The 16723-nt window shown below is 41.3% G+C and overlaps 2 protein-coding genes across 3 annotated transcripts in view; one reads left to right on the forward strand and one right to left on the reverse strand.

Moving 5' to 3' along the window:
* Positions 1-19: 19 nt before the first annotated feature.
* On the forward strand, positions 20-2437 carry LOC107223865 (nucleolar protein 9). Its single transcript, XM_015663690.2, has one exon. The coding sequence runs from the start codon at positions 323-325 to the stop codon at positions 2162-2164; it is 1842 nt and encodes a 613-aa protein (XP_015519176.1). The 5' UTR covers positions 20-322; the 3' UTR covers positions 2165-2437.
* Positions 2438-2569: 132 nt separating this feature from the next.
* LOC107227864 (protein CBFA2T3) overlaps positions 2570-16723 on the reverse strand; it is a 53510-nt gene continuing 39356 nt past the window's right edge. For both annotated transcript variants that reach the window (XM_046734080.1, XM_046734079.1), the window contains 4 exons: positions 12072-12388; positions 5286-5962; positions 4484-4803; positions 2570-4392 (listed from right to left, as the gene is read on the reverse strand). In XM_046734080.1, coding sequence (XP_046590036.1) covers positions 4093-4392; positions 4484-4803; positions 5286-5962; positions 12072-12388 — 1614 coding nt within the window. In that variant the 3' untranslated portion in view covers positions 2570-4092. The remainder of the gene's footprint in view (positions 4393-4483; positions 4804-5285; positions 5963-12071; positions 12389-16723) is intronic.

Here is a 16723-nt window from a genome sequence, read left to right on the forward strand (position 1 = left end):
CTGAGTTATTCGCCCTGGTCGCGGTTTGGAACCAACCGCGGTGCCTAGCTACAATTATTGCCTCGTGTGTATTGTGTACACTGAAGTATTGTATTTCAAGTAATTTCAAGTTATTTTGCGCCAGCGTTCCATACGGATAGCATTTCGATGTATTTCGATTGGTTCAATCGCCCACGTTCTTTGTTCCCGTGATCGTCACCAACTTCAGGCACAAAGCTACACGTGTTTAAACCTAACCTAATCTGTCTTGACGTAACCAAAAAAAGTGCTCATTGCTTGTTATTAGTCGTAAACGGTCGTTTGGTAGTAAAATAGAAGCCTTATGTCCGGAGTGGAGATGACGGATAATAACATGGCATCTGAAGGTCGAGGGAAGGGGATAAAGCGTAAGAAGAAAAAATCATTTATGCAAAACGCTCGTAAATACGGCAGAAAAGGAACTTACGGTCGGGGAAGTCACCTGGACGAGGAAACGTACAAGTACATGATACGCGTGCTAGAACTGGTAAGAGACAACGATTTTCCAAGTATCGAAGAGAAGCTCGTGTTCGTTAACAACGTCTATGAGGAAATGGTCGAGCACGAGGTAGACTATGCTAAAAATCAAATTGGCTCGAGAGTAATTGACTCGCTGATGAAACATGCAAGTCTCGAAGTTGTAACCAGGTTCGCGACCGCCTTCATGGAGGTTCTGAGGCCAATTTGCAGCGACAGATTTGCCAGTCATGTACTACAAAAAATCATGATTATATGCGCTGAGAGAGGAACGCGATCTCTGAATACCTCCACTATACCTAAAGATGACACGACCGTCGACGTCAAAGAAGAACAAGTGAAAATTTACAATGATTGGACTCTGAAGCTGAGTAAATACATCATGAACAACATGGAGGATTTTGTCTGGGACTCTTGTGCCAATCATATTATTCGAACAGTGATTGAGCTGCTTGGTGGACTTAACGTCGATTCTTCAGACAACGGAGAAAACCGGTCGAAGAAAAACGACCCTGTTGACTTGAGCAAACGCAAAATCGTGCCACAGGAGTACACTGATATACTCTTAGAAATTTGCAAAAGGCTTAGCTCCTGGCCACAGCTTCCTGAGTTTCCCCGGAACGAACTGACCTCAGGCTTACTGCAAGTATTGCTGTACTCCGTCAAAGATGTGGACAAACAGGCCAGCAAAGCCTTGACCAAGAAAGTGGTGTCGGACTGCTTCGACTCCCAAGACGAGACTCAAATATCTTCAGCTTTTAATTCTGAGAGTTCAATGAGGCTGCTAGAGGCATGCTTAGCAGTTGCCTCGCCAAAACTGTACACACAAATTTATGCAAAGTTCTTCATCAACAGAATCAACAGGTTGGCTCTGATGGTTGGGGCAAATTTTACCGTTCAAAGGCTATTTAATAATTGTCAGGTGAAAGAGGAACTGGAGACATTATTTGATGAAATATCACCTTATTTTGAAGCGATAATTGAGAAGGGGAACCTCGGTGTTATAGCAAGTGTCGCTGACGCCTGTAGAAGGCTACAGGCGAGACAAGGTGCCTTTATCAGCGCAATGGCTACGGCTTTGCACTGTGAACAGCCAGCGGACAGACAGAATTCAATTGCACTGTTGGTGGCGCGAATGAAGCCTTTTGAGACCTTGGCAAGTGAGGATAAAGGAGGAGAGTACAGAGTCAATTTACATGGTAGTTTGATCCTGCAGGCAATGCTGCATTTCAACAAGCCGATCAAGATCGTGAATTCCTTACTTGAAGCGAACGGAATCGACCTGAGAATCTTGTTTGCTGATCCTAGAGGAAGTAGAGTAATGGATGCGTTTGCCGAGAGCAAATTCATTGGAGAAAAGAGTAGGGAGAAAATGGCCAGGAAGTTGGGCGGTAATTGGGTCCAGCTCGCTTGCTCTAAGCACGGCTCTAGGAGTTTGGAAAAAGTTTGGCAATGGTCTCAGATGAAACAAAAATTATGGATGATTGAGGAGCTCGCTTCTGTGGGAGCATCGCTTCTAGCTACAGAGGCTGGAAAAATTATATCCAGCAAGTTGAATGTTCCGCTCTTTGCCAGGAGTCGCAAAGACTGGAGCGACTCTCTTGGCAAGGAAGAAAAAACAAAGGCCTTGTTTGCTGATATAATAGGAGATCCTCCACCTGGCAAATAAATCGTCGATCGGTGGATGATTGCTTATAAGACTCTAGATTTGTGGATGATTATTTTCCTTGAAAAATACGAGCGGTAAATGAATAATCGAATTTGCGATTATTGGACGAATTGGAATTATTAATAATAATTATTGATAATTCCGATTTATTTAGTTGTAATTATATGCATACGAAACGTCTTTTAGTTAGTAATTAGAATATATGATCAGATACATATAATGTAACGTTTTAGTGAGTATATGGTTGAATAAATATCGATTTATTTTCTAATATTTGTTCTTCAGGCTGAGGGGTGTGGCAAATTATTATTCATTCGCTGTGTCTGTTTAGTAGCGCGGGATTGAGTAAAGTTTTTTAAGTGACAAACTTATTAATTGGGAAAGAACTATGTTTCATTTATTCTGACGAATGTATTTAATTATTTCGTAAACACATTTTACGTATAATTATATACGTATACTACAAAGGATTGCTGGCGCAATCTAATTGTAAGTAGTAATATTCAAGGAGAAAAGTTTCCAGTACTTTGTATAGTCTACGTTGAGCAAAATTTCCTAGTATGTGCGAAATGCGATTGAATAATGTCTATGTACGTATGCATGTGTATGTGTATATATATATATAAGTTATATATATATATATATAATATAAATTCATGATATAATATTATTTATTTATCTTTCTGACTAGACGACTTAAATAATATTTATATTATTCGTAACATATCAGTTTCTTTCCAGCATGTGCAACGTATATTTTCCCTAATGAAATTATAAAATCTGAGAATATAGAACCCTCAAACGTACAAATTCGTATAATTACCCAGATAATATAGTGTATCGTATGTATATAATTATCTATTTATAATCTACAAATTGACTAGTACGTGGATTCAATAGAAATTTTTTTATCATCAAATTCGTGATCTTACGTAACGTTAATATAAACAAGTAAACCACAGTTAGATTCGAGTGTTTTTTTTTTCGTTTTTCTTTTTACTTATTTTTCTAATTTTTATTTTCACTTTCTCTTCTACCTACTTAATATATTGTACGTATATATTTATATCTTGATTTAATTTTATTAATATGAAATTTAAAACATAATAGTATTGATAGCAGGAACGATCAGATATAAACAGACTAAATTATACCTATACACAATATTTATATTGGGATCCCGCAACTTCTACAGTGCACCGTATTGTTTACTCTATATTAAGAGGACGATAGAATTACTCTTTACCGATCGAGTAAAATTTCACTGTGTATATTTTGACTACCATCAAAGTCGTAAGGTACCACAGATGGCGCAATTCTAAATACAATAGTGAAGAAAAATGTGAAAATTTCTTTTGTTTCATGCAAGAATATCACAAAAGAATTTGCAACTAGTGGCTATTTAATTAGAAGAATAAATTATCTCGTATTATTGTTGCGTAAGCCATTTTTTGTTGGATATTTATGTTTGACATTGCATATAGAACTGCGCTAGCTATGATTTTCTCTGGTTAACGATAGATATGCTTTTAAAATATTCAAAATAAATAACATTACGCTCGGTCGATATAGACTGACTACGGCATCCTCCTCAACGTGACAAAATAAAAGTCCAAATAGTTCACACGGAGGTTTCTCTTCTCAAATGTGTCGATGAATGCTGTCTTATACACGTGTGCCATATTGTTCAGCTACGACAACATGTTGGATCCCAATAATAAAATGAAAAAGTTACCTCATTATTACCACAGATGGTTAACCAACCGATAACCTCATTTTTACATCGCACATTATCTCTCAAACGATCCCAATTAATCTTTTCCAGCATTCTTCATCAATTTCTCCCCCGACATCAACGACAACTAATTTTTTTCCGTCATATTTCTGCGAGCGCTACGTAACAAAGTGGCATATTTTCTGTTATTGCGTCATTTCCCCTTGCCAGTGTGACCAGACGCTGTACTGGCGGCAGCGGTTGTCGAAGACCCGGAAGTACCCACAACTGTTCCCGTACCACCGGAAGAGGCTGTCGGACTCCGGGAAGCGGATCTTGGCGCCGGTGGTGGAGGCAGAGGAGGTGGGGGTGGTGGCGTTGGTCGTCGCGGATTGCAGGTTGCATGATGACCTCCGGCCTCCCAGTCCCGGTGCTGACAGAAGGGTCCGCAGTACCTGGCGATTCCGCATCCACCGCAGGTCTCCAACGCCTGTCTGCCGCAGTTCCAGCAACTCTGTCGAGAGAAAAAGGGACGTGATTGACAATGGTGCGAAAACGCAAGATGATCGAACCTCGCGACGACTGTAACGACTTGCTGAGCTTACGGATCCGGCGACTGCTGGCTGCGGTTCCTTGATCTCCTCGTCTCTGGCTCCCCCGGTTAGCGCATTGCTCGCTGTCGTCGTGGTCGCGGTTGTCGTCGCGGTCGTCGTCGAGCAGGTCGTCGTGTCGACGACCCGGAGAAGCGGCCCGTGTGCCATTCCGTGACCGTGACCGTGACCTCCGTGGCTCCTTTGCATCGGTGGTTCGAAGAAGCGATGATGAACCCGAAGACGCTCGGCTGCCCTCGTCTCCGCAGCAGCAGCCGCAATCGCTCTCTGAACTTCGGCAACGGCTGCTCGCTTAGCTTCGAGCATCGCCTCCTCTGCAGGATCAAAGTTAAAATGCTTGGAATTGACGTGACCTTTGGTTGAAGAGGCTCGAGGTCAGTCAGAGACTGCACCGGTCGAATTGGCACAGAGTCCCGCATAAAAACTATAGCAAAAAAGGAAGTATCACGATTTGAATTTTACAGCTGAAATTTCGACCGAATTATATCTTTTTGTACAACCTGAACGGCCGTCTGCTTTCGGGCCTGGGAATGTAAGGCGGCACAAAGCCACCTTTTCATACATTTGTTGTACAAGTTCTTCATTGTACCAGGACCTTGATGGCTTCCTGTATTGCGATTTTGTTATCTCACCGGCCCCCAAGAGGTTTTTTCTATACGACAACGCCGGCACTTGAAGACTCTCGAGTCGCGATTAAAGACATTGACTAGCGTTGATGCTCGAGAGGCGAGTACTCGTAATAAGAGGATAAAAAGATCCCCACAACACACTTAAACCTGAATCACACAACGCTCACCAGCTCTCCGTTGGACTTCCGCTACTCTATCCTCCGTAGCTCGAATAGTTTGGGCGACAATCTCCCCCGATATGCGTTTCAAACTGTTGTCCCGGTCGTTTCCACCGCATTCCGACTGCGAGCTGGTATTTATAGCCGGTCCGTTGTTCTGCGAATTGCTACCGGAAGTGGTCACCGTCGTCACCGGTGTCGCGGGACTAGGACATCCCCGTCGCTGGAGGATGGCAAGGGCTCGTTTAGTCTTCTCGACCATGCCGAGAATGCAGTTCAGCATAACGTGGATGTTCTTCCACTCATCGTCAAGGGCGGCTGCTGCAGCGGGGCAGGATCCGTTTGGCAGACCGGAAACTCCCTGGGAATTACCGCTGACAGCCCACTGCTGTTGATGAACGAGGTGAGGCGCTGATGAGATAGTCGACGATGCCGCCAAATGATTTATTTGCACGAGTGAAGGCGGCATCGAGGACTGCTGATGGCCCTGCAGCGAGCCTCCGCTGTTACCCGGGATCTGAAGAGGATGGTACCAGCAGTAAGCGTCTACCTGCTGTTGCTGCTGTTGCTGTTGCTGCTGCTGTCGTTGGTGGTGGAGTGGATGGTGACTGGACCACGGGTTCATTGGCCGCTTACCGTAAAGAGGACCGTCGTCGAATAGAGGTCCTCCACCGTTTTCGTAGTACCTATAACGCAGAACAAGAGAAATAGAGAGACTGATATAAATATTGATCGCTATCAGCTCATTCAGTTCAGACGACCTAATCGGTTTTCGGAGTTGAATTGAAAAAGGTCAACGAACGTAGCACACAATGGCAAAGTGGGATGTGTAAACTATCAATTATGATACTTCGCTTCTCCACTTCATACACCATTTATGTTTACGTCTCAATTGAAGGCTCCACGAGGTATATCATTTTGGTATCCACGTGTAATTCGAAAAATATTGAACGGATGATTGCTGTTGCGACGTATGCGTTTAAATTAAAATAGGTAGGTTCGTAAGACCAATTTAATCATGAAAATTATCGTAAGCATGTATAATTAGCCTTTTCGTAAACCCAAGGCCTAACATAGTCATATAAACCTTCCACTTTCGCACCGTAGAATCCCACATTTGGCGACCACATGGTTGATCATAAACTCAAACTTTCCCAATCACTTTATTACACTTCGTACGTGGCTTTCGAGTATTTCCCTAGCTATGGTTTCTATCACATTCTACCATTACCATAAAAACTATCCTCTACCTATCTCTCCTCCGAATCCAAAAATTATAACCAACTAATAATTGCCCCTAACATCGCTGATACATTTTCCTGACCAATAAAACTTGTTAAACAATTCAAACGATGTATTAACAAACTCCTACTCTTGGAAAAAATTCCTTTTCGCTTTTCCTATCAAACAACCCAAATGTCCAAAAAACATATCTTTAGTCTAACACGATCTTCTCGGTGGTACACACTAGTAGCATCGTCCCGAAACTTAAATTAAACATCTTCTTTAAAACTGGTTGCTTTGTGATAATTTGACTGTGCACTGTCATTTGGTCGATCCTTCACCGTTTTCTATTTTTATATAAATAAGATAAAGTGGAGTCTAGACTCCTCAATTTGTGATACACCGTGAAACTTAAAAAAAAAAATTTGATCTGATGGTGGATGGAGAACCATACTAAATTCCACAATTAATGGTTCCCAGAATTGTTTTCGTCAAACCCGGCGCTGGTGTGATACCAATCACGTGAAATTCTTTTTCCATGACGCATAATTCCAAAAGTTGCTTTGTGAGTCCAAATTCCAATGTGATATTACACAGGAATATAAACACAAAACTATCTCGAAACCAATATGTAAAACAAAACTGTAACTCTGCAACCAAGTCGATTAATACTAAAATATATTTTTATAAATAGTATATTCTGTGAGTTAATTAATTATCTATCCCGCAAAGCAGCTATAATACCTTAATTAGAATTGTAGGAGTTCATGTTGTACAAGACACAATTTCAATCATTGTGACGCGGACGTGTGAACAATTGCCAATGTTACATACTGTTGATTAAATTCTAAACTATAGCTGCAGCTTATTGAATTACACATCTAAAGAGTAATTTTCGCTAATTACGTATTCCCGAACCGTGATGAATATTACGAAAATCCGATAATTATACGCTCGTGATGTAAATTTGTAGCGTTGAACGTTTTCATCGTTTTTTACCTGCATGAAACGCATGTCGTCAAGCACGTCATCCATGCTTCTGGCACGTGTCAATAAAATTTTCTCTGTCAATACGTATCGTGTTGCACGTTCGTCGGCATATTATTTGAAAATGTAATGCGAGTAAGAACGGAAAAAAGAAAAAAATCAATGTAACCGTTGCAAATGACGTACAAACTTTGTTTCCAGCGTGTCGTAAACAGTCAGTAATTCTCTATAAGCCGTTGAACCTGGACAAGGTGCGCTTAATACCGAATATCATCATAATATTTCAACATTAACGCATACTAACGTTAATTGGAAAGACGGGCTCGTTAGCCATTGGTAACATGACGGTTCCATGCCTGTTGGAGGAGAATTAATGTGGTAGGTGAGATTTTCAAAGGCGAAGAGGTGGAGGTAAGGAATAGCTCGAGGCGCAGGGGATTCCAGGGGTGCGATCCAGGGCGTACGAGAACGTATAGAAACGTCAACGTCAGGCGCATGGAAACGGCAGCCACTCGAATTTCTCCCCTGGCTCTCAGCCCCTCACCCTCGACCCGTGCAGGACTCATGGACCATGCCGCGGTATTGCCTCAGTCCACATACCGGGACAATCTCTTGAAACTATACATATAATGCGCATGCGCGAGTTTTATCGGCTGCTCGGGCAGGTTGGCCACTCCGAGTTTCAGCTGTCAAACTCTGTTTCTGGCGGTGTTGTAGTTCATACGAATTTTTGAGGTTAGAATCTCAAACAGTCGAGGTAATGACTCGGAAAGTTGATGATAATGCTCTTTGAAAATTGGCTTTATTCGACTAAAATGAGAAATCTGTTTAAATGTTGGGTGCTTGGAAGAAACGCAGCAGGTAGGTGCGAACACTTTATTTAATCATTTTTATTATTTCGTACATTAGAAATAACAGTGGAATTTTTATCTATCAACAGGTGATACGACTAAAATAATTACATCTCTGATATTCACTGTTATCTGCCAATTCAATTTGTCAGACGTACAAAGATCATCGCCACTTTCAAGCAACTAAGCAACTTTCTCACTCTTTTGTGATTTCAGGCGGTAATATTGAATTTTATCACTTTCGAAAATGAGACATTAAACCGAGCGTTCAAGAAATTTAAATATCTCACTATCTGTAACGGAACTGTGAATCTTTTTTTTCTTGAAAATAGTTCAACAAAATTTACGAATAGTCGATAGTCAATGTATTTTTTCCGATTAACAAATTATTGCTACTACTATTTAAAATTTCCGAATGATTATCAGAATTTATTTCGCAAATTTTCAATGATGTTCGATCAAATAAATGAAGGGAACCTAATACTCAAATTGAAAATTCAAGTAATATTAGATTTATTAAAATGATTTCTGTATTTCATGTAAGTGCGGTTCGCAACAAAGAAAATCTAATCGAAAGCGTAGAACTCAGGAACGTAAATCACATCCTGTGACACAAGTTGAAAATCAAGTTTCTCAAAATGCGCCTTAATGTTACAATTAGCTTCAAGGACAATCATGTTTTAGAGTAATGTCAATTTTAAAGTAATGTAAAGATTGTGTCCCTTGTTCCATCAAAATAAATGAATATCTAATTTTTAACGAAGTTTATGAAGATTTTTTTCCAAATAATGTAATCCGATACAATATCTTGTTTATAGTCCTCCGAACATCACCTTCTAACAAGGATATTTGGAAAGAGTCCCTTTGTTGCAGAAACCATTATAAAATTCTTGGTCTTCAATTCGTGCTATTGAATAACTCTGTGTTTCAGATTCCATTTTCAATCTCAAAATGGGATTTTTTTTGCTCCAGATAATGCTAACATGAAATGCAGAAATAATTGCGGTACATGGAGATTCACAAGCTTTCAGTCTTAGCGTAGGACCCGACAAAGAGTGTAAAATTGAATTTGGTTTCAATTGATCGTGCAACTAGCTAGCCAGATGACACCGTCAACTAAGATTAAATTTAAAGACATTTTTAACTGAACTTATTTAACAGTTCTAGATTTAGATTGATTCAGTTTGCCTAGCAAAATTCAACCCTACAATCTAATTGAGGACTTGAAAAACTATTTATCTGAATTCAATGCCAAAGAGAGTAAAAGTAAGCTTCAAAATAAGATACCAAATCAAATGGTATAAAGTTTGAAAAACAATGCTGGTCAATAATAATGCTTGAATTACAATGGTGCACAGAATGATTCCTCGGTAGAATGAATTGGCAGCAACGGTTAAGTAACAAACTTGTCGCTATTGGCTCGATCAAAGTAAAATGATGGGATAGTCAGCCATTATGATCTGTAGTATATCCCGCTCTTCAATTTTGCCTCAAGTGATGTTAAGAAGGTGGCGATGGCCTGATAAAATTCACTCTGGCACCTGATGTCTGACGAAACAACCAGGTTCGATGGTTCTAATGATTGCACCGCTCGAGAAACCAGGATCCTTGCCACCTAAACGTTTTGACCATCAGGTAAGGCATAATTTTCCTCGTGTTAATTAAAGTTTAAACTTCGAGCCTGCTGAAAAAAAAACCAATTTTATCATTGAATCCATGTTAAAATATTGTCATTGTCAAAGATCACGTAATTGGAAATTTACTTACATGCTTCCGTGCCTGACAAATTTAGTCCCGCTTTGACAATGAATTATTTCGTACCTGAAAATATTAGAAGCTATTATTATCAAACAGGATCTTTCGGTATTTTTGAAGGCAAAAGAAACGGCAGCACTTTTTGAAAGGCCACCAATGGCCAGACGAGGGGTGATCAGAAGAGTGGAGATTGGTCTTCCAGTGTTATCGGACGATTGTCTTGTAAGTTATTGTTTGTTTCCTAATTTTTCATTAATAGCATGATTTACACTGTAATATTAACTGTTGTTCTTTTTCTCTTTTTATTCTTGGATTCTGGTGAACCCTCTTTGTTAACGGAACATTGATTGTTGTACAATGGAGCTGCAAAAACTTTGTCAACTAATCAATGATGTCGGCGAGGTTTTTTGTGAGTATTGCGTCGGGTACGTTTTCTGTTAATTGCTACTCTTTGTCCTCCTAAGCTTCGTGTTTAAGATGAATAATTTCTTTATTCCTTGTTACTCATCTCTTTTATTTGTTTCATGTTCATCGGCACTGATTACTGACTTCTGGAGCACTGCACCGTAACGAATCTACTCTGGAAATACCTTCTACTGGGTCTCAACCATTCATTTATTTTTAATTTTATGTAAACAAAGAATCTGTTCACAATAAACATTGTTTTTACTTACCTACCTCTGTTTGTCCAGATTCCGACTTGTTAATGACATTTCACGTTGAATATTAGATTTCTTCTTTCAATAAATAACACCCAATTTCTGTATCATTTGATATTTGCTTTTCCGTTAAATTCTTTATTGCGTCGGTTGAATATCTTCCGAAATCAACCACGGTATTGCTGAACGATACTATTCTTCTTAGACAATTCACGCTACGTAAAAATAAACAGCAGCATAACCTCAATCCACGGCTTTACGCGCGAGAGAATTACAGCTTTTGTTTCATTTAGTGTACGTTGGCGCCTTGCTCAGCAGATGAAAACATCACCGCGGCGCGATTTCACCGACCAATGAGATTAAATTATTTGGCGCATGCGCGTTATATGTATAGTTTCAAGAGATTGTCCCGGTATATCTCAATCTAAGCAAATAAACACGTATTTATAAGTACGTACACGCACATCCATGGGATTTCACTCTAATTCTACTTTGGGCGAATTTTTTAACCCGATAATTACTATCGTCAAACAGGAATTGAAATAACACGATTTTGGTGTAAACTCGAAGCCTCGAAGGGACGACGAGCATCGATTAAATTTTTTCTACACCGGAAACCTTGCTCGATTTAGTTATTTCCATCAACCCAACTTGAGGTGCGGGAAAACTCGCGGGTCTCTTAAGGCTTTTGATGAGGAGCTGTAAGATGTTCCCCGAAATTGTGGGTTGATCAAACGTTGAGTAGAGAGCGGCTGGAACAAAGGTTGGTCTTGGAATTCGCCGTGAATAATAATTATCAAGTAGTCGAAGACAAACGGAGCCTCACGTCGAAAGCAAACGGTACTGGAGACCACATGTCAAGGTCAGAGGGGATGATTCCCCTCCCTGTAACACGAGGTTTCTGATGTATGTGTACCCGCCTCAATGAAATTGGTTAATACCGACTACGGTAGATTTTGAAAGAGGGAATAGACGGGGGACACAACTTTTCACTGTATACGAGTGGCTAGTCCGATCTTGATGCGCTACAAACTGTCCATTCGGTTGCGTTTCGTGTTCAGAAAACACTATTAAATAAAATTTTTCCTTTTCAAAATGATGCTCTTTAAATAACATGATAACTACCGAATCGATCATATACAAAATCTCATGGTCGTAGGAGAATCTCCATCACAGACCTCGTGAAAATGTGCCTATCCATTAAAAATCCAACCTTTCATTTTTCCCTGTAAACAGAGCAGCGAGAAGTTGAAATTGGATAAAGATTAAAAACACGATTGATACATTCGAACTACTTTTATTGCATTATAAACACTTACGGTGTGTCGGATGCTCGACGTTTCAAAGAATGCGATGATGGCGGTGGCGGCGGACCAGGATAATGATGGATGCTCGTTGCACCAGAGTGTTGATTACCGCCATGGAGTACGGGAGCTTGTCCAGCACCCGTGCTGCTCCCGGAGTTATTGGGGTTGCTGGAATTTGCGGCACCGGTCGAGGCGATGTTGTACGTAGGAAAGAGGCAGCCTGAACCGGCGCTATTTCGTTCTCCAAAGACCTCGCCAGCCTCTCCGGGACTGAAACCTGCCGCCTCCAGAACCGCTGCCTCGTTTGAGCGCAGGTACTGCACAGACGTCTATAATCAAGCATGTACTTTACTTGTTCTTGCGTTTAAGTTTTTTTTTTTTATTATTTTTTTTTTAATTTCGCAACTTTCCATATTTACTGCTGTTCAGTAATTAGCTGTTAACAGTGTTACACAGCTTGCGATAAGGGCGTTATTAACAACCAGCCAACTTTTCTTTACTAAATTAGAATGTGACGTTTAGATTTCGTTCCGGCAAAAATTAAATGTGTATGTGTTATATATACATATATGTATACATATTGCTTGGCGGGACGTGTTAAAAGTTATCGAAAAATTCGGGGATTTATCGAGATTTCTTTCTGTAACATGATTACCTCTTAGAGGATGAGCGCGAAGAAATTCCGACAAAACCAAAATCAGAAACACCCTGATATGCACATGTAGATACCTGTACTCTTCTAATTTGAAACTATCCAAGGGGGGGATGTTTGCAGGTAATCCGTTGGAGGGAGGGGAGAATATCTTGGTTTAATTGATCCGGCAGAGTTCAGATGTTGTGGGCCTTCTGACCGCGTTATTATATAACAACGTAGGGAAGTAGGCGGAAGGCAGAGGACGGAGTATAAAAGCGGTAGGTATTCTATAGATTTTGCCAGCTTAGAATTCGAACTTTAATAATAAACGTGGCGTGACAGCTGCAGTTGGAAAGCCGGCGTCGAGGGTCGGAGGGTGTCGCAGGTGCGTTGCCCGTAGACTGATAAATTAAATCGATGCTTTCATTTGCTATACTGTCTTCGCGGCTCACCGAAGGACAATAATAATTATGCCAACCGATTCCGTCAGTTTCAATTCCTCACCGTGTAGCTCGAAAATCCGCAGCTCGCAATTCTCCGTAACTGATTTATCGCCGTATTCATATTTCTAAAAATCTCTTTTTCTCCGAATGGAAAATTTCCTCATTCCGTATTTCGCGATTCACATCCGGGTCGAATAACTCAAAGTATGATCATTTGAACTTGAAGAATATGAAAAACGGGAATAAATTCCCCATTCTTTTCGCTTTACTATATAACTCAACGTCTGCAGATCTGGTTAATTACTTCACGTAATTATTCTTCTTTTTTATTTTTTAATGAGATTGTGTTGTACCCATCTAATCGGCGGCACAGCGAGTCGCACAAGACCGATTGTGACTCGGAATTGGTTCTGTTGAAGAAAAATAAGTATTCCGCGTTATGCAACAGCAGTAACAGCCGCGGGAGCAGCAGCTAATAACGGACTCGGAGTGGAGAGAGAAGGAGAAAGAGAGAGAGAGATAGAGAGAGAAAGCGTGGCTTGGATATGTCGAGGAGCCAGGAGAAACGTAAATAAGAAAGTAGTAATAAGAGTAAAGCGCGCAATTTCCAATCAGTTGGCTTTGTAATATTCAAGTTGGCTTCTTTATTGCCTTTGCGTTCCTCTCTTTAGCGTTTTCCGCCTCTCTCTTTTACCTCCCCCCATTTTCCCTCTCTCTCTCTCTCTTTCTCTCAACACAACCCCGTCTTTGCCATTCTGCGACATCCGGTCGACCCACCCCCTCCCCCCCTACTCTCTTTCTATGCTTATACTTCTTATTATTGCAGGTTCGCGCCTACCCGGGGGTGTAATTTATCGACCCTAATTTAATATCAGAACCCCCCCCCCCCCCCCCCTCTCGCCCTCCTCGCCCCCACCAACCCTGCCGCCGCTCCTCGGTACCGATTTGCAATTAATAATTTCTGACCAATACCTGCGGCTGATACTTTTACTTAATTTTCCCAACCTTCAAGGGGCGCGTCTAATTCAGCTGGCTTTCGCTGCGAAAACTGAGAAAACAGTTGTTGTTATATTGTAGCTAAATATACACCTATGAGACTGTGCAGATATAATTTTGTAATTGAAAAATAGTTGAGAATCGTAGAATTTTATTTTTTTATTTTCTTATCCCGACCTCATTTCTGGTCGCGACGTCAGTGAAATTAAATTACGCATTATACGTTACTTGCTTAACAAGCTCGTGGAAAACATTTGTTTCGTTATTAATCGAACGCATCCGTGGTGCTAGAATATATTTTCAAATACTCGGAATTATCGGGTGGATTCGACGTGTCTATTGCGATTTGCATATCTTGAAAAGCCGAGGTTTTTTAATTATTTTTCAAATTGAAAGATACGACTTAATGCACGGGGTGCGAAAGCTGGTGCTTCTGTTGCTCCTAATGCTGCTGCTGCTGCTGCCTGCAGAGTCTGGCTAATGTAAATGCGCGTTATTAATTTGCAATTCGTTATCTACCCCCTTCTTCGTGACGGGTAAAGTGGGGGGTATGAGAGGGTGGCGTAAGAAGACGAAGAAGAAGCGGTGACAGCTGCCTGTGCTTGGCCGTAAGATTTTAAATTTATATTTTCTGAAAAACTCAACTGCCTTTTATTATTTTTCTTACGTCTCTGTAACCTTGTTGTTTTTACCTATCTTTTCCATTCGCATGTATTATACACCGCATTGTTGTCTTTGGCTCGTTTACTCTTACACCTATGTGTATACATACGAAATTATTCTGACTGACTCGCGATGCGAGTGACGAACGCGATTTTTTTTTTTGCCGGGGGAAAGCTGCAACTCAACATACGCCGCACCGGGTGTTCATTTTGCCACGGGAACATAGCGAGACTTCTGTCTAGAATTGAGCGAGAAACGACTGCTGGATAGCGGATATCGCAAAACGCCCTGAGCCTCTGTCATAGGCATGGCGGAGGGAAGGGTGGCCTGGGAAATTAAAACAAACCATCAGCCTGCAGCTAACCTGCTCTGTTGATTTTACTTCGCAAAGTCTGATGTGGATGGTTTTAGTATAACATCATGTCCGTCTGTGTATAACTTCAACGCACCGGAGCGAATCCTGCGACGCGTTTTCTTGTCATTATGCACACATACCTATAATGTCATTGTCGTAACTGACTCCTAGTTGGCGACTCGTGTTTCAAGTTTCCGTGCTCCAATTAAGACTTTGCTCAACGTTCTTGAAAATTGACGAACATTGATCATCCGGGATTTCATTGGGTAATACGTCGACCAGAAAAAGACGAAGGGAAAAAAGGAGAAGCTTCACACACGACAAAGCTCACTTTTCTGCAGATGACGGTTGAAAAAGAACTCGACTCTCCATCTCGAGTGAAATTGCGTGGACATGGTGGATCGCTCCACAAAACATATGGAGAAATTTGCGTGACGCATGGTGGTGGCCGATACTGGGTAAGTGAAAGAATTGGATGTACCCAGATGTGGAGGTTGCTTGGATCTGGTGTAATGTCGAACGAATAGCCCTTTCAAAGACGCATCGAGACGCTTTATTTCACATGTACAATATCGGAGGTTCGCAGGGCTCTCGGAATCCGGAACGAACAGCGGTTGACGCGTGTTGGTAGATAGGTTGGTGGGTCGGTGGAAGCTATCGAGGAAGGGGGAGTCCACGGGCAAGATTTGTATTCAGAGAGGCGACGTGGTCCAACTGTTTCGACTGCCGTCCGGTTGTCGGAATCCGGAGTTTGAATATGGGTTTCCGTGTCCACTTCGAACTCACTCAGGTAACTTTCTCCGAAACGATTTATCTTCGTTTCTTGATACTTTATCAGAATATTTCCTTACGGCTATGAGATCATGGTTTGTTTGAACGATAACTCGGTGGAATTCCGCTCATAGATTCTTTCCGCGTGCGCATAAAATTACCGATACCTCTTCATCGGTTGGTTCAATGATAACCTCCAGTTTTCGACCTTCCGACCGTCTTCGAAGACCGGCGTATAGGCGATGTCCACGTACCGACGTCAACGCAACGCACAATTACGTGTAGGGTCATACACTCCACTTAAATGCGGTAGGTGTGGAAGGTAGTGTCATCGAGCAGGGTTGTTGGGACAGTGAGGGATAGAAGGTGCACGGACAAATGCGTCGTGGGAAAAGGAGCACCCCGTGCCTTCCCCGAGGGGCAAAGACCTACAATCGGCTTCAAAATAAACGCTTTACCACAATGCATGCGGCTGATGCACCTGATGCCACTGCCGCAAGGAGAACGGTCCCTTCGCTCTATAATGTGATACATCTAGGTGTATACCTGGTGTGTGTGTGTGTGTGTGTGTGTGTGTCTGTTTAACAAGAAGAGTATCAGACCTCCGAATCACGGATTCTGCTGAAATTCTTTGCTCCAAAACATGGACCTTCTGATGTGTCGTTTCATACGTTGCGTTGAGCTGTTTTTCACTCCCATTAAAATTGTTTATAGTAGAAATTTAGTGAGCGGAATATCCTAATAAAAGAAATGTTCTGTTTATTTTTCATTGTCTTCTTTGGAAGTTTCGAATACAGGTTAT

This window comes from Neodiprion lecontei, chromosome 3 (assembly GCF_021901455.1).
Source record: "Neodiprion lecontei isolate iyNeoLeco1 chromosome 3, iyNeoLeco1.1, whole genome shotgun sequence".
NCBI classification, from domain to species: domain Eukaryota; kingdom Metazoa; phylum Arthropoda; class Insecta; order Hymenoptera; family Diprionidae; genus Neodiprion; species Neodiprion lecontei.

Bases quoted from the DNA above. Each gene is read 5' to 3' on its own strand.
- LOC107223865 (XM_015663690.2), top strand. From the start codon at position 323: ATGTCCGGAGTGGAGATGACGGATAATAACATGGCATCTGAAGGTCGA.